Here is a 17,941-nt window from a genome sequence, read left to right on the forward strand (position 1 = left end):
TATTCGGCTTCCATTTGCTTGCGTAAGCAAATATGTTGTTATTGCTAATAAGAAATAAATTTTAAATCTAAGCGAATAAAGATTCGTATTTTCGGATGCTCTTATTATTTATTTGCTGCTGTGCAGTATGTGTTTTTGAAAATGAGATGGCACGTGGCCAGTATGACACAGAAAATATGCTTAAAATTATATGCATTTAATAATGGATTTTCCCAAATTTTTAATCTCGTTTATATTTATATCACATTTAAAGGAATTTAAATATATTTGATTGTTCATATCAAAGTAAATCTAATGCCGATCATAAATTTAATCTTTTCAAAATCTTAATTCGCATGATCAGCAGCACAGCAAAACAAGAATTATTAAAAAATTATTGAGAAAATAAGCAATCGAAGAAAACAAAACAAGCACGAGAGTGATGAAAAAGTTGCATTTATTTTTAAACAATTTAATTGGCAACTGGCCAAGAGCCGTAAAACGTGAATGGTTTTATTTGTTTGGTTTTTCCACAGCACGAGCTATACTATATTATGCTATACTTTCGGGTTCATAATGTTAATCGAATATTCGGTGCTTATAAATGGAATATAAATAGAGTATTGAAACCGTATATTCATCCGATAAATACATAATGCATATATTTTGGCACATATAAATGGGCTCAATATGTATGCACATTGTGCCGCTGTGCACAAGACTCATTATTTCGTAAATCAAAATCAAGGCCAATGTCGAACGACGAGGGAAGGGAGATGCACTATTGCTTCTCGATGGATTGCATTGCGCGATTTCCTTTGGAATCGAAATTGCATTATATCAAAGAAAACGAATACGCTAGACATCTTACTATACTATACACAGAGAAGCGTAAACAAATTATTTTGCGAAATCTGAAATGCATTTTTTGTGCCCTATAGAAATAAATCGATTTTCCCATTTGGCCACATGACGAACGATTTATTTCAACCACAAGTCGCATTTAGTTATCTGACTAATTCACAAAAAAAAGCTAGGAAATGTTCAGAATAGCAAAATGTCCCCGAAGTAAAAATTGTATGTCAATTGTCAAAAACTGATTGCACTACAATTCCTGTACTGATTTCTATTTACGATGTGTTGCCACGCCCACCAAGAACAAATCATTCTAAACTGCAGCGCCAGAACTTTTGAAAAATGTTTTCATTTAAAAAAAATTTTATATCTTTTACTTGCCCATTTTAATTAATATGCCAAAATATTCTTGAGCAGCCCCCTGTGAAAATGTATAAAGGGGTATCTTTTAGTTGATACACTTGCATTTGATTTTTTTCATGAACCTACAATTAATTTGGTGCTTTTACTTTCTGTTCTTACTCCATGGTTTCGGCCTGTTTATTGATTAAAGTATTCGTGCGAGGCAAAGTAAAAGGCAAACAAATACTCTTTCGCGATACGCATAAATTGAAATTGTACCCTCAGCGAAACATGTTTTCTCAATCACCTGATTTTCTTGTTTACGTGTGGGAGGCATTTTCATTTTATTATCTTGTTTCCAATTTCTTCCGATATTTCAAAAAATATTGAAATTTCTCGTTTTGGAAGAAACTGAAAAAACTCGACAATAGCATTCTCTCTTGTTTTTAATCTGATGGGTAAGTAGCTTAAGTGTACTAGAGACCCACATGGTGTGCAGCTTTTTGTACATAATGGGAAACCCGAGATTTAAACAATCACTATAGCACTGGAAAAGTTGACAGCCTCAAAACTTCAAACGGTTGGCAGGTCTGCCACCATCTTAGCTCACTGATATACAAGGCATTATTCAGTCTACATCAATTTTAATTGTGATTTTTTGGTAAGGATTGTTATAATAAAAATGGGAACCGCAAGCGGGTTACCTTTGAAACATCCACCTACCCACGACCACCAGCCGCGTCTGAACGAGGTGGCCCAAAAGTTTCTAGCCGATTTAAACGAGGAGCGGAAGCGATTGTCCGCGGATTTTCCACTTTGCGCACTGCTAATCGCCGAGGGTAAAATCGATTCGGCCCTTTACAGGGTATTTTAATGGTACTAATCCCACATTGCAGCTGTGGACCGTGTCTACGGCACTGGTCGTATTCCCGGCAAGGAGTTAGACGTGTACAACCAAAAGCCGAAGAAGATTACCCAAAAGGTCTTCATGTCCGTTAATCAGTATCCCAAGGTGGGTTTTATACTTTAGCTGTCTCCTCCGTCCGCAAAATGAATCCTTACCCTTGCGCAGTTCAACTTCATTAGCAAGAGTAAAAATCTATTGTTATTTTGCAGCAATGGAGCTCTCACCTATATCAACCTGATTAAGCGAGCTACGGGAAATCCGCCCGAGTAAGTTACTTGTAAAGTATAATCTTGTATCATTAAATGACCAAACCAGGTGTAATGGACCCGCTTCCCCGCTTCCTAGTATTTTAATCTTTATAGAGTCGACGATGTGGAGGAGGTGGCCTTAAGCACGAACCGCACATCAAGAACTTTAAGCCCAATCCTTGTAAACGGACTAACTTTATAAAATCCATGCTGGAAGCACATTGAAAATCCTTTAAACAAGAATGCGGCAGTCAAAATGATGCTACCAATGAAATGGCATAATAGATCCGCAGAGTTTATATGCACTAGATTCAATTTGATTTATAAATAATAAATTATGCGGGATTAATTTCGAAGATACTTGCATTGATTATTTTCATGGACCTATAATTAATATGGATATGTGTCCTTGGTTTTTTTTACTATCTGTGTAACAGTTACTTGATAATCAAGAAATACTTGTTTATAATTGAACAAATTACTTATAATTTTTAAACACATATTCAGAAAAATTGGCACTTTGTGTGCCTATTTATAATATATAGAATACTAATTTAAGAGTTATTATGTTTGGAAAACCAACAGATGCTATTTTCATATACCGGTATCATATTGACATTTACCATTTTTATGGTAATATCTCAATAAAAAAAAATAATAATATCTCAAGAAACCGTATTCTAGGCCCGACGAAATCACCCGATAAATAAAATTAATTTGTAAATTTCCGTAGTACTCACCCGTTTGCTTTGGTAAATTGTAGAAGTCGAGGGTTTTGATCTCGGACGTCTCGACATGCGGGGCGAACCCTTCGTACAGGTCGCTCTCCTCCACGATGCCGCTCAGCTTGTCGGCCTGGGAAGAGGCATCGCCGCCTCGATGGTATGGCATCTTCTTAGCCAGATTTGCGGTCTCTGGATCCGGGTCCTCTGTCAAGTTTTGATTCGGGTTGGCGTCCACTCGGATCCGTTCTTCCCTCCAGGCAGTTGGCGGCTCTCCTTCGTTGTCTCTGTTTGACTAGATGGCTTTTTACCTCGCAGTGCTTTGCTGTCCGCGGTGTGGCAATCGATTGGCGGGTCTTGTTTGGGCTTGTAGTCGGCCTAAATATAATACTACTATTATATTTAAGTTTTAATTTTGTGTAAACAGTGGCCAAGTTATGGAGACAGAAATACTCCAATACGATGGTGCCGCGCGGAATTCATTATAGTAAACGTTTTAGCACGAGTACTGCAAAAGCATAGCTGTGTGAATCAAATCGCAATTGTCGTCGTTTTCGAGTCTGCAATGAGATAGAAGTGGGGACGCTTGTTAAATATATATATTTGTGGTCCAGTCAGTCCAGTGGGCTCCCCTGGTACGTGACGAACATAGTCATCGAAAGAGATCTGAAAGTTACCCTTCTTGGGGATCAGATTAATTTCCACAGCAGCCGTTATGCCGACAGGCTTATGGCCCACCCGAACCGACTAGCAACTATCCTAGCTGATCCCATCTCTCTCCGAAGACTGAAGAGGGTACACCCCAGCGATCTCCTTACACGGAGGATAACATAACATATTACATTTTCTTTTGTACTTTATAATTAAGATACCACTTGGTCTCATCTATCTTTATCACACATTAGGTTAAGTTCAGAGGAATTACTGAACGATTCCTTTTGAAATCTTAATAAATAGAATTAGTTACTCCAAAAAAAAAAAAAAAAATATATTCGAACACATTTTGAAATACCCGAAACAGACAGCTTAGGATCCTTCACGCTTAATCGACAAGATAGCAAAAGCATATGGAAACAATTCCTTCGACTCAAAATCGAAATTAGTTCAATGACATGACCCATTCGAACTGTACAGTAGAGATAATGCCAAAGGCGCCATTGGCTCATAAAATACTTGGCCCGCTCATTAATTGCGAGCCGGCTATAAAAAGCAAACTGGCCAGATTTTTAATATATATAAAATCACACGCATATATAAGACGTTTTCGCTGCTGAGGGTGACTCTACCGACAACAGTAGCCGGTTTGATATCTAATTAAATCCAACAGAAATTAGAAAAAACAACAATATCCAGTGCAAATATTTCACTCGGCCATAAACAAAAATGTACTTAAATCTAAAAACAAAAAAACCAGACATTTATTTATTTTAAATAACTGAATTATCAAATAAATTTATAAGAAATTAAAAAATACCATACAAAAATCCAACCTAATGATATTAATATTATTTGTTCAAAGAGCAGAACACCAAACTTTTATGGCAACAAGCAACAATTACGATTGTTCGATTAATCTTCGGCACACGCTGCGTATAATCAATACTCAAATCCTTTTTTGTTTTCAATTTTCCACTTAACTCATCATCATGTTTTTGGGGAACTAAAGACGGGCTATTTATCTTAAGTGTTTGTCCCCCCATTTTGCTAACTTTGCACGCATATTTTGTTCTGTTTTCGTCACAATTCGCAAGCCAAATCAGCGTCAAAGCAAACGAAAAAATTAAATTCAATTGCAAATTTCCAAAGGAATTCCGAACACGTATCGAAAGCCAAGCAACGACGAACCGCCTCTTGAGCTTTTTATTTTCCTTTGACACTCTTAATGATTTAGCCTGTCATTTTGGGGGGAGGGGGTTCCTTATGGGGGACTAGGAGGGTCCGACATCGGATAGAAATATAGGGAAATATAGATCGCTGCGTTTGCTTGATTGGCTGTCCGATATAAGGTGTCGGACTCTTTACCTGGCCAGCAGAGCCGGAGCAGGCGGGCAAACAGGTGCCGTCAAGCGGATTTGTCGCCGAGACAAGTTGTATCTATGGCAGCTTCGAAGAGACCTCAGATAAGAGGTTCGTCTGAGGTGCGTTAGAATGACATGGAGTGAAGCAGAGATGGCCTTTTGCCTATGATAACACCTAATCAATAACCGTTAATACTGTTTTGGTGAGTATGAAAGCGAGACTTCAGTGAGAATGATCCTGGATATTGCTCATCTGTATTTCATTCTCCAACTTCAAGTGATTACACTTCCCACTAATAAGCCACCCGTTTGTTTTACAATGAACTGGCAACTGGCAACACAGGGAGCCTCGACTTTTCCATATTACCGACTGGCTAAGTAAACAAGTAACGGAAAGTCTTGAATCATTTCCACTTCACTTCAGATCAGACTTCAGTTGGGAGCTCCGCCCTCTCCAAAACAGATATCGCGGCACTTAAGCCTCGAAAATTGTTCGCACAGTTCCATTTAATACCACTCCAGTCAACTTGACTCAAGTTGACTCGATTCGCTTCGTTTTGAGTGGTAATGTGCAATTTTCATATGTATGTCAATATTATGCTACGTCTAGTATTTTCAAGGTGCCTCGGGTTAAGTCGTCAGCAAAGCAAAGCAGGTATCACATGGACAGATATATAGAGTTATTAACAATAATTTGCACTGCAGTTGAGCTGCTTGTTTGCTTGCTGCCCGCTGCCTCCGGACTCGAGAACGTTATCTAAATGTTATAATGCACCCAATTTGCGCTAATGAAATCAAGCAGTCCGCCACTCAATTGAATTCAATTGGACAGTGTACAATGCCTAGCTTAGCCAAACTCAGCTAAGCCCCGAGAAACACAAATGTTTCGGCACCGAATCGATTAACGCTCCCGGCAACCAGCAGCTAATTAAAACGTTTATGCTAATGAGGCGACACGCCGTCATGTCGGTGTCGCGAGATGTCAGCCAGGAGCTGGAAAATCGACAAAAAATAGTACGAAAATGCTGAGGTTACATATGCCAAAATATATATCCTAATTACCTAGACGATAACCTTTAAAATAAAATACGATTTTAGGACAAAGAGTCGATATAAGAGCAAACTGAAATATTTATAAACCCATCGGTTAAACAACGTTTGAATCGTTGGTTAATCGGCAATTGCCAGAGACGAGGCCCAAGTAATGCCACAACAATTATGTGGGTGACTTGTGGCGGCTAAAGTGACGCAAGTGCAACAATCGGTGGGTCAAGTCGAGACTCGATTCGATACAACTCTCGTCACGTAATTCTCGGTGCAATTTGCGTCAGTTAGCGAAGAGGAAAAACTTTTGAGGTTTCCTAGTAATTTTCCACTACGACAAAGTTCACCGAAGTTATAAGCTTCGGAACTCTTTGGTTTTTTTCGCTGAACAGGAAATCAAAAGGTAATCCCTGCTCGATAAGCTTGGCGACCTTGTAAGATTGTCGAGAACTTAGCTGATAAAAATAGAAATAGAAACTCCTTTAAGACTACGGAATAGATAATGAGAAAAGGTTCGAATGTTAAGTAAACGAGGTCCGAGTTCAAGATGGGCATTCGTGATTGGAAATAGGTACAGTAATTTAAAATGTTCGAATTTTTAGAATGCACACATGACATTCAAGTCTGTCAGAGCTGTCAAGAAACCATTTATTTTCTATTTAATTACCACCCAAATAAGTGACATTTTCAAAATAACTAGGTCACCTGGCTGGGGCCCAGGGCGAGCCAAGTAAAGGTAAGAACCCCACACCCACTTGAGGGGAATTTGCATACCCTATGAGAGGGGCGTGTTGGAGGGTAGGCGTACTTTTAAGCCGCACCTAAGGAACCTTTCGAAGCTTTGCTAAAACGTTTTCAAACTAGGCCAAGCAGCTGTCAGTGCTCCACACGAAATATCCTCGATTGCCTTGAGAGTGCAATGACTTGGGCCTGGTCCTTCGGTGCACCACTGACCACCCTTTAGAACCCCACGGAACCCATTTGAAAACTGTGCCAGTTTTCTGAAATCGGGGTACAGGCCGAAATCGTTAATGCTGATTAATATATACTCTTTATTACTATTGTTCCAGATCCTTTCCATATTGAGCATTGAGCTAGCATAGCTAGCAATACTTGTATAATTATATCTTAAATGCCAGTATGTATAATAATGTATATACACTCTGGAAGGGTATATGAAGGAAATGGGGCCAAGCAGACAGAAAGGCAAACAGGGCTTGGAGGGAATAAAATAAAGGGAATTTGGGGCAGAGAGCCGCAACGGAAAGGGAGGAAATTATGCCATCGCTCTGCTCAGTAAGTCCTTAAAGTACAGAAAATGTGGGGCAACGCAAGGCTCATTGTGTGGGTGTGCGCGTGCTTGTGTTGGTGTTTTATTTTATTTGTTCTTGTGTGGGTGTGACAGGACACTTTGCGTCAGCAGCGGCAGCAGCAGACCGAAAAGTAGCAACAAAGATGGAATTGCGTAGTGGCAACTCGAACTGGGAGTGTACTAAGCTTATCGAGGGGCGGGAACCGGAGAGGAGAGGATGGACTTTGGGAGAGAGAAGCCCGAGGGAGGGTCCTGAAATCAATGAATGAAAGCACCAACACACGCATGCGAGGGAAGAGCAAGGAGTGAGCGACGAGGCTTGGAGAGAGGAAAAACCAGGACCTGCAAATAGACTTCCTAATATGGTTAGTTGAACCCTGTAATCTAATCTTAAGAAAATATTGAATTGTTCTAAACTGGTAGACTCTTTTAGGACACAATGACAAGGAGCAGACATGCATTAAACAAGGCTAACTAATGGAAAAATAATCATGTTAGGATTTAGCAATATGCAAACTAGGTTTTTAAAAGTAAAGCAAAAAAGCAAAAGATTTTCATAAACTTAATTTTTCTATGAAACGTGTGAAATTGTGCCAATTGTGTTTCTTGGGCACTCGCCACTATTCCCTGTTCATCCAAGTGTAATCCATTTATGTCCCCAGTCGAATCACTTTTAGCTTACTTAGTGGCAAGGCGACATCCAGGGAGCAGAGGGCAAGCAGAGGACAAAAGCGGCGGACAGAGAAAACCGGGCCAAGAGCTGAGGAATTCGCAAGGAAATCAGCTTCAACTTGCCGCAAGGACAGTCACTGAAACCGAAACTGAAGTTTGTCAGACAGTCCGAACAATTAAAACAGGGCCCAGAGCGGTTGACCTGATTTCAGCGTTACCCCTCATTCCCCTCTTCATCTTGCCATAATACCCGAATGTTTTTATATTTTTATTATTCTTATTTTTTTTTGCCTTTTTGGCGGCAGACTTCGTGACGGCTGCAAATGCCACACACGCAAGGTTTTATGGGTCTGCTGTTTCGCCGTTTCGCCGTTTCGGTTTCTGTTTTTCTTCTTTTTTTGGCAGCAAAGGAAAACATGTACACTGCACTTGCCACAAGCAGCACAACAATCGAGCTCAAAAACGGGTCACTGAACCCCAAAGGAAAAAAGTGCAACTGCAGCAACGCCACAGTAGCTGCGGCTGCAATTTATTTCATAATCATTGCACATGAGCACAACGGCAAGAAAATCACGTGAAACGGGCCCTGGTCTCCGTTTTTTTTTTTATATATATGGGCATTTGGCCAGGCCTCTGGATCTGAGTCGGCATCTGGAACTGACTCGACTTGGCCTAGACACACGGAAAAGCCACTGCGCACAATTGGCCGGAAAAGAAAAACGACGGCAGCGAGAGTTACTTCAAAAATCGGGCAAGATGTTGAGTAGGGCAAAAGCCCTAGAAACTGGGCCTTAGTATTGGGTAACAAATGCCTTTAGAGATGAGATTAGGCATAAAGATGGAAAGAAACAAACAAATTATTTCGAATACATATAAAATCGAAATATATTACGAAGTGAGGATCAAAGAAAAATTAAGGAAATTAAAGTTAGTCTAATACCGATTTATTACTCGCACCGATTCCATTAATGTTAATGCATCTTAGTGACAATTAAATAAAATACAGATAACACACTAACTAGATTATTTATGCCATGTACCTAAATTATGTATTATAAATACCTTTAAATTCCTATTTTTTTCTCTTCAATAATTATGATACCGATAATTTATTTCGGATTGTTAATGCTTAAACTAAGTTAGTTATTAAGGGCAGAACTGGAGGCTAGCCACTAACAGAAAGCTCTCAATGTGTTTTGAGCACTCTATACTATTGTTTGTGTTTAGTGCCACGTAATAGTTAAGCCAGCTGAATTTCCATGTACCAGTTGAGCAAACCTCGCAACAAACGAGCAATGTCCCTGGAGCCGCCAAACAAAGGCTGCCTCGTAACCGGGAGCCACTTGAATCCGCCCAAAGCTGTGGCACCACCACTCCGTTCCCCAGTTTTTCTGCCGCTTTGGCCATCCAGCACCGAACACCCAACTCCCCAAAAGGGGCCACAAAACTTCCATCAAATGTGTTATGTAAGCGCGCATTTTCAACATATTTGCTTGCCCAGTTTTCTTTGCTTGGGTGGCAGAAAAGCAAAAAAAAAAAAAAAAAAAAAAAAACCGTTAGCAATGCAGCCCAGAAAAATGAAAAGCTTACAGAAATATAGGCAAAGTGCAGCGTTGGCGGAATTGTTGTTTTAAATTTTACATTTTTTCGGCCCAGAATGTTCTGGGACTAGTAAAATGGAATCGCATGAATCATATGGAGATGTACGGAGAAGTGTTTACATTATCGCTGCTGTCATATGATTTCCCCATAGGTTGTTATTCGGACATCGGGTTTTCCTCTGTTTGTATAACACGGCGCATGAAAGGCAATCGGTATTACTCATACGACGCGTTGGCCGAGGAACATTTTCCAACACCGCTCAAATATCCATAAACACCGAAATTGGAAACATTTGATCCCCGCCATATGGCGATTATTCAAAATAGTCAAAAATTACCTAGCACTGCGCCGACATTTTGTGGCTCATTTGCCACAAAATTCGACACTTAATATGCATGTAAAACGCTTCCTGTGCGGCCATCACGAGCTAATGCTCACATTTTAAGTCTGGTCAACGGAACTTTTATGAAGACATCAGCCGCCTGGCAGTTGCACTCGAATTATGGCTAATTAGTGGCCCCACTTAATAGGCATTCCCATATGTCGCCTCGGGGGCTCCTAATGGCTCTTGAAACGATGGCAAATGGCTGGAGGAATGCGCCACGGCAGACTTGGCCAAGAATCGCGCTGTAATACAACAAAGTAATATAAATTCTAGCGCCCAGTCCACATCCCTTGGGTTGGAAAACACGGCACCACGGGTGGCTATGAGAGAAGCACTACTGTTTACGCTCGGCGTATTTCAACACCCAAAGAAAATTTCAAGTTGCTATAATAAACAATTTTTACGCCGGTGTTTTTTCGTAAATATGGCGAGCAATTAGATATGGCCATAAATTTCTAAAACTTTAATTTAAGTAATGTAAATAGGCATATTTTGTTGTTCAACATTGCCAAGCTATTTTTAACGAATTCATTTAAACAAGATTACGTGAAATTTAACTTAGATTAAGCAATCTATAAGCCATGTGTTTAGCTATTGAGCTTTTTCAATAGCTGTTGCGAATAATAAAAAACCGAAGAAAGTTTGTTTTTATGACGACAGCTTTTATTTGCAAATTGTTTAAAGCAGCTAAGGCCTAAGCTAAGTCTTTTCCGAAACACGACGAAATGGCAATTGGCGGGCAGGCAGCCGAAATGCAGCGCCCAAGCTTAACGTAGGTAGCTAACAACAACAAACAAGGGATGAGAGCCGTACAGATAAATGCGTGCGAGAGCAGCGGTTTGCACTATGGGCATCGCAACTGCTACCACTGACTAATTTGGCTTAAATATTAACAAGTATGAGATTAGTCTACTGCACAGTTTTGGCGGCTGCATGACCCAACACCATGTAAGCTCTCAAAACGTATCTTGATAATATTAAACAAATTCGCACAGATTAAATGAAATGAAAAAGTAGAGTTTTCGATTTTGGAGAAGCAATGCTCTTCATATTGATACATTTTAGGATGATTGTGTTAATTGTTTATTGTGGGATGAGATCCTCCGAACCTTGAAATACCCTCGTATTTAGCTGACTTCTAACCAAGTGCACGACTACAAACGAAACGGTAAAAAATTGTGTTAAATGTTTGAGCGTGCGACATCAATTGTAACTTAGAACATGCGTTGACGGCTAAAATACGTTTAATACGCACAATATTTATATTCTTGTTGATAAGATAGCCGCTGTGTGAGAAGCATTAAGTCAGTTTGCTTGTACGAGAACCGCTGATAAACGACGGCCGATTTATTTTGATTTTGCCAGAAATGAGCTGCGAAATTTGGTACTTATTGATAAGCGATCCAAAACTATGTGCACTGTGTCACGAGCTATCAGTCCGGGTCCGCTGACTAAAACTAACTGCTGACATTGCCTGGATGGAAGATCTTGTCCAGATCGAACTCCTTACTCGATGCACAGATGGATATCATATGGTTCATTGGATTACGCTTCGTGACGATGCACTCTGTGAGGAATATCTTCTGGGTGGATAAACAAAGACTAGTGCGTCTAACTCCATGTTCCTTATGGCACAAAATCTACAGGCTACGCCTACAACAACTTCGCCATCGATGTGCATTCGCCAATATTGGGTTTTTTGTTGAGTGCGGATAACCGGTGCGATGCCATCATCATGGCATCAAAATGTATTTTTGCTCACTTATATAAAAATACATATATAGAGGAGTACCCACATCATACAAGGCATACTTTTCGCGAGTTTCTGCCAAAATGTACGAAAGCCATTTTTATGACTCAGTGTCTGTCTTTCCTCTCGCATTCAACGCGCACACTTGTTTTTGGCATTCCAGCGAACTCCAAAGATATTCGAGAGCCGGGTTTCAGTTCGCGCTCGATTCCCAGTTAGCCGCCAAAAGCGTCACGTGCTTTTCGAGTCGATTCGCTTTATCGACGCTCTTTAGCGCTCACTTGGCTCGTTGTTTGGCTTTGTAAACAATGGGAGGCTTGTTTCTAAATATTTATAGCGTGTCCACTTGCGTGTCCAGTGTCTGTGCGCCTGTGCATTTTGTGTAATTCGGTATCGCTTATTATACAATACCATTTTAGGTTAGGCACGAGTTAGCATTTTATACAATTTATACAATTTCGGAGAGTCTGCTTGCTGCTGAGTTCATTTTCACTTCAGTTCAGTTCGGTTGGGTGGGCGGGATCAATGATCAGGGTTTGCTAACTTTCCTAACCGCATTATACCGCCTTCTTATTGTGCGATCACGTTCGCCAAATTATCCAAGGAGTTTCGAGTATGGATGCGTAGGCAGACGAAGACTCGCTAATTTCATAGACACGCAGAATTATCAAAGCCGAGCTTGCGATGCAGCGCTTTTGCGTCACTTGCAACTCTGTAATGGAATATTTTCCCAATGATAACCCTTTTAGGTGCTTAAAAGGTAAACATTTCCATGCGAATTTCGGGTTAATTAGGTTGGATTTCGCACCCAAATGCTAAGATCGATATAATGGTATTCGCATAAAATCGGTTTCTTCTGTATAAAAGAGTGGGTACCTTTGCCAAACTGCTGTACTTTATTCATTTTTAGATCACATATAAGCTATCATATAACAGAATGTAAGGGTTTTCCAACATTCATCACATAGATGCGCATACAAAACAATCGATTTCAATCAGGAAACTGTATCTTGTAGCGGATAATTTTAAACAATTTAAAAACAGCTAATTGTTTTCTCACTCCATAAAAGCAAAATAAAATATACTAACCAACTGTGTGGATTTCAGTTCATTTGGCAGAGGAAAACAAATCAGAAGCTGAATAATTAGTGACCATGACTGACACTTCCGGAAGCATCGCAATTTGCATTCAGAGCACGGCAAACGAAATACAAATTATTAATTAAAACAAATCTGCAATGGGCATGCCCACTCAGAGGTAAATTGAATTATCCCGCCGGTGAAATGCTCAACTGGTGAAAAAACCAAATAATTGAATCACTCGGCGATCGAAGGCGCTTCCAATTAGCCAGAGCACAGCAAACAGACATCAAATATTCAAGCAAAGTGGAAAGGAACGCGGAGACATCGAACCGCAGGCGAAGAATTTTTCGCAAGTCGAATCACAACCTGAATTCCGCGTATGGCTCCTCCGAGAATCGTTTTGCTTTCATTCAGTTCGGTTCGGTCCGGTTTGGATTCAGTTTTCATTTTTCAATTCAATTAAGCGTCGGCGGGCGGAGTTCAGCACACACATTGCTGAACCAGGCGGCGGGGACCTTTTCGAGTTCTTTACTTTTTTTTGTCTGCTCTGCGGGTAATTCACTTTATTCAAATAAGTATAATAAAATAAACGCCTGTATGCAAAACACAATGGGCGAAAAAAACAACTACGCGGCCGGCCCGTTGTCGAGGCGAATTTGTCTGATGCACAGGAAAAAATAATGCAGAGAAATCAGAATTTGTATATCGTATAGATCTAAACGGTTACATTAGATCGTATCTAGGTTTAACCCAACATATTAATATTAAGTTAATATCAATTTCATTTCCATAAACTTTCAAATAATCGATGCAGATGCCATTTATTTGGCTACCTTTTTATGCGAGCTCTCTACTGAAATGCCTCGAATCTGGTTGCAGATGCAGATATACAAGTCTAGCACCGGATGTTTTCGAGCAAGTCCCTCCAACTGCTCCTCCTATGCGAATTGAACTTATCTCAATGAAGAGTGACAAAGCGACCGGAGCGATGAAAACCTCTCTGGGGGCATTTCTGGTGTTTAAGTATGGAAATTGTCCAATGCACTCTGGACAAAAGCCACGCTCGTTGTTATCAACCCACTCGAAATGCCGGCGGATAAGCGTAACTCAAATAGAACCGCAAGGGATAGGAAGCACATATATTAGTTCAGATGCGTTTTCTAAAGTGCCTGGCCACTAATTACTTTATAACTTTAACTGGGTACATGTTTCACAGACTTAGACAGAATCGAAAATCCAATTACTCCTCACTAGAATTGCTGAGTTACCTTCCACGCAATCGATAAGCTGCACTTACAGCACTTTCTACCCGGCAAAATATAATGCTGATAACCAGATATGCTCATTGATTTACAACTTATCCGGCACGGATAACGTTTACAACACGGCAACACGATGTCAGGCGAAATCAAGGTTATTTAGTCAATCGGGGGCTTGGGTGGGGGAATATTTACCCTGCGGCCAGTTATTAACTCATATTGAAATGCTGCCAGATATCGCTACACCGCCCTGCGGACATCTGTTAAATATTTTATTTTCGCCGTGCAGTTGCTGTTGTCAACAAACGGGATCGAGCTCAATGAAATTACTTGCACAAATTAATGCTGCACAATTACCAAGCGACCGAGCGTCGTCAATCCAAAGTCGGTATCTTGTATCTGCTCTCTACATATATAGGATTAATATATATATATATATATATATGGAACTGTGCGCTCATATCGCCTCAATTGCCTTTCGTGTGCAACGCTTTATATTTTATTTTGGTCGCGCTTTTTATGCTCGAGTGTAGGAAATCCAACTGGTGGGCGTATTTTTGTTTCGCTCCGTTCTGTTCCGTTCAGTTCTGTTATTAACACATCGCGGCTAGTACTTGATTTAATAAACTTGATTAGGATTTATGAGCGTGTGGATTTCAATTTTGCGAACCTCCCATAAAACAGAGCGGCGGATGTTTCCCTGATATCTACATCAGGTGACCACGGCCATATCGCTCCATTAAATGGATCAAATGTATAAATAAATATCTCCGCAGTTTCAGATCCTGAGTGGATGACAAACAATTATATCTGGTTGCAGTCGGATAAACTAAGATTGTATATAAAATGTAGAATATGAATATGAATATGATTTCATTACCTTTATTTTATTATTTGATTTGATTATTTGATTTCTATCGATATGCCATGGCCACTGTAACACCCACAATTTTCAGAAATTGTGATTTTTATGATTTGATACCCCTTTGTAATGTGCATTTCTCCTTCGGCTCCACCCACTAGCTAACTAACGGGTATCTGATAGTCGAGGTTTTCGACCATAGCGTTCTCTCTTGTTTCATTGAAGAGACCTGTCTTGCTGGCCTCAGAATACTAACCTAGCTTAACGCATTGTCCCCCACAAGGGGAGCAATTTCGAAATTATTTTTCGACCCAAACGCAAGCATAAACAATTAATTTTCTGGTAATTTAACATAAACCAGGCCCCATGACAACCAAATTTACGGCCAAACAAGCTGGAACTTTTTGTGCAATATTTTCGTGGTCACAAAAATAAATTCACAGAGGTGAGTGCCAGTGATTTTGGCGGGGCGATTGGACCGACAAATATTGATTTTCTACCCACCATAAATGCGTTGCTAAGGGTGAAGGCACTGGGTTAGTTGGTTACTCTCGATAAAGTTCAGACCCTTTGGCAGAGTTCAATGAACCAAGTGGCTGACAGTGCGGTGGAACTTATAGACAGACTCTAGTCGGTTTCAGTGGGACAATAATCGACGTGAATCACCGATTAAATCACGTTGTCGTCGCCTAGGCACGTACACATATTCGCTGAAAATGCGATTGGGATAGATGCACGCAGAAAAACGATTGTATGATATTGGGAAAACATTTGTTTCTGTTAATAAATACTTTTGAAGCCATGGAAATGTAGGCGAACGATATATGAGGTTTGAAAATCAAAAATGCTTTTTTAAATTATTATTTCATTTTTCGAAAAATATTATTACTGTGTGGTGTGGACTGGACTGGATAAACGGACAGATAAATGGATGGATGTGAGACTCTGTGCAACGCGACGTTGACTTATTAAAATCGATTGATTCTGATTCCAGTCGGTCAGCTTTGGACTTACTTTTTCTGGCTGACTCGCCTGCCGGATCTGTATCTGTATATTGCACGACTGCTTTTTTATGATTTTGCGAGGCACAATTGAAAAGTCGTTTTGTATCGGACATCTCACGTGAGCGAACGGTTCGATGGGACCAGCTGACAGACAGTTTACCCAAATACAATTTTTTCATTGCCAGTCAAATGGATTTAGATAGATAGTTAGTTACGCGCAAGTACCTGGCTCATATTTTATAGATTTAGCATTCCTTTTTGCGGCTCTCTGGCCCACAGATAAGATAACCAAGCAGAGAAATTGAATTTTTGGCAAATGTTTGCTGATTGCATTGCCTTTTCGTTGAAACTCAGCCAGCAGGGCCGTATTTATAGTTATAGATTAAACAAATTATATGACCCAATGAGGAATATTTATCGCTTAAACAAATGTTTGAAGTACAAACAGAGTTATAATTAATAACTCCAAAGGTCGTATACTTTGCAATCGGAGATTGCCAAACCCACGAAATATTTATCTATTGATGAGTCATGAGAAGATATAAGACATAAAATGTTTATTTTGGGGAAATACGGAAGGGGTTTTTCGAAGTTACACAATTGTAGCCGTTAAACTTGTGATTAAATTCAAGTTTTTCACTAGTAGAAAAGTCAAGTAATTTCCAAACTAAAGTATAAAATCACTGCAAATACCATAAATATTACTTATAATATATATACTTATATTTAAGCTATAAACATAAAATGTGGTACAAAAATAAACCAATGACCAACATAATCCCCCGTAAATTTAAGAACAAAGCGGAACTCATTTTTTACAACATTTTTAATGCCCAAGTAAACAGCATTAAAAAGTTGAACTTCTTTCTCGCTATCAACATGGAATAACGTGGTTTGCTGCCGTCATAAATTGTGCAAGGTTGAACGAAAAATAACGTCTATCTAATCAGTTATGTAGGTATAAAGAGCACATGAAAGCTAAAAAACGGCATTTTAAGACTTATAAAATTTTGTTGGATCTCAGCAAAAACAAATTTGAATACAATTTATGATCACAATGAATCACAAAAAACAATCATATCATGATTGAACCCTTAGTCCACGTGAATTGCAATATATTATTACAAGAACAAATGAATCATAGAAAAGGTGATAGTGCAACTAAATTCGAAATTCTCTTGCGGAGAGAGCGATAAAAAAGGAGAATGGGAGGGTGACTGCTTTTACCTGTCAATATCTGGTGTTTTTGTTCTTGTTTTCTTTGCCCTTCTTCGTTGGTTATTTTTACTTTTTTCTGTGTTCTTGTTCCGTTCTCTTTTTTTCTCTGATTTGCTGCACTTCTTCTTCTTCCTATCCTCCTTCGTTGTTTTTATGCACTCGTTATTTGTTTTGCTTGCTTCGTCCGTTTTATCGTGTTGTCACGTTTTCACTTTCACAGGTAAATTCTAAAGGAGCAAGATATATATTCTCTTTCCCAATTTATTATTCCGCCCAAGGGGGCGTGGCCGGGGAGGCGAAGGGCACTCTTTGGCCTTTACACACACACACTCACGCATGCACACAGAGGAGAGTGAGAGAGCGAGATGGATATATAAACTACCTTAAAAGATTGATTTTCTAGTTTCCAAAATTGCCGTATTTCGTATACTTGAAGTGGTTTAACTTTTTTCGCCCTACATCCATTTTTTTATTTATATATTTTTTATTTTCTTTGTTTCAACGGGAACCGAAAACACAAGCAGCGCTGTCGAAAAATTATCGGGCAATACGAAAGAGCGCCTTTTGCGGGTTGCTTAAATAGACTTTCGTTGGCTGCTTCGGTTGCGAACCTCTCGTCGTTGCTCGCTCTCCAACGTTTGACGAACAGTGGGATTAATGTGCAGTGGTTTGCATGAAA

At 39.7% G+C, this 17,941-nt stretch overlaps 2 protein-coding genes across 9 annotated transcripts in view; one reads left to right on the forward strand and one right to left on the reverse strand.

Moving 5' to 3' along the window:
• LOC6618217 (GTPase-activating protein skywalker) overlaps positions 1-17,805 on the reverse strand; it is a 39,466-nt gene extending 21,661 nt beyond the window's left edge. For 2 of the 6 annotated variants that reach the window (XM_032727310.1, XM_032727312.1), the window contains exons 1-2: positions 17,272-17,804; positions 3,072-3,613 (exon numbers count right to left, since the gene is read on the reverse strand). In XM_032727310.1, the coding sequence (XP_032583201.1) occupies positions 3,072-3,222 (151 nt within the window). In that variant the 5' untranslated portion in view covers positions 3,223-3,613; positions 17,272-17,804. Of the gene's footprint in view, positions 1-3,071; positions 3,614-17,271 lie in introns of all 6 variants that reach the window. The other 4 variants (XM_032727308.1, XM_032727309.1, XM_032727307.1 and 1 more) reach the window with 4 other exon arrangements.
• On the forward strand, positions 1,558-2,679 carry LOC6618218. Of its 3 annotated transcripts, none has more exons than XM_032727321.1 (4): positions 1,559-2,015; positions 2,073-2,188; positions 2,293-2,349; positions 2,399-2,679. In XM_032727321.1, exons 1-3 carry the CDS (start codon positions 1,859-1,861, stop codon positions 2,323-2,325), a joined length of 306 nt encoding a protein of 101 aa, XP_032583212.1. In that variant the 5' UTR covers positions 1,559-1,858; the 3' UTR covers positions 2,326-2,349; positions 2,399-2,679. The 3 variants fall into 3 exon arrangements, with proteins under 3 accessions (XP_032583210.1, XP_032583212.1, XP_032583213.1); XM_032727322.1 differs by having other exon boundaries at positions 2,429-2,679; XM_032727319.1 differs by having other exon boundaries at positions 1,558-2,015; positions 2,293-2,679.
• Positions 17,806-17,941: the final 136 nt, after the last annotated feature.

The sequence above is a fragment of the Drosophila sechellia genome, chromosome 2L, assembly GCF_004382195.2.
Source record: "Drosophila sechellia strain sech25 chromosome 2L, ASM438219v1, whole genome shotgun sequence".
NCBI classification, from domain to species: domain Eukaryota; kingdom Metazoa; phylum Arthropoda; class Insecta; order Diptera; family Drosophilidae; genus Drosophila; species Drosophila sechellia.

Excerpts from the sequence above, each read along its gene's own strand:
- LOC6618218 (XM_032727319.1), top strand. The coding sequence starts at position 1,859 with ATGGGAACCGCAAGCGGGTTACCTTTGAAACATCCACCTACCCACGAC. Across the intron at positions 2,016-2,072 it reads CGCACTGCTAATCGCCGAGG|CTGTGGACCGTGTCTACGGC; the intron begins GTAAAATCGATT and ends CCCACATTGCAG. Across the intron at positions 2,189-2,292 it reads CCGTTAATCAGTATCCCAAG|CAATGGAGCTCTCACCTATA; the intron begins GTGGGTTTTATA and ends GTTATTTTGCAG.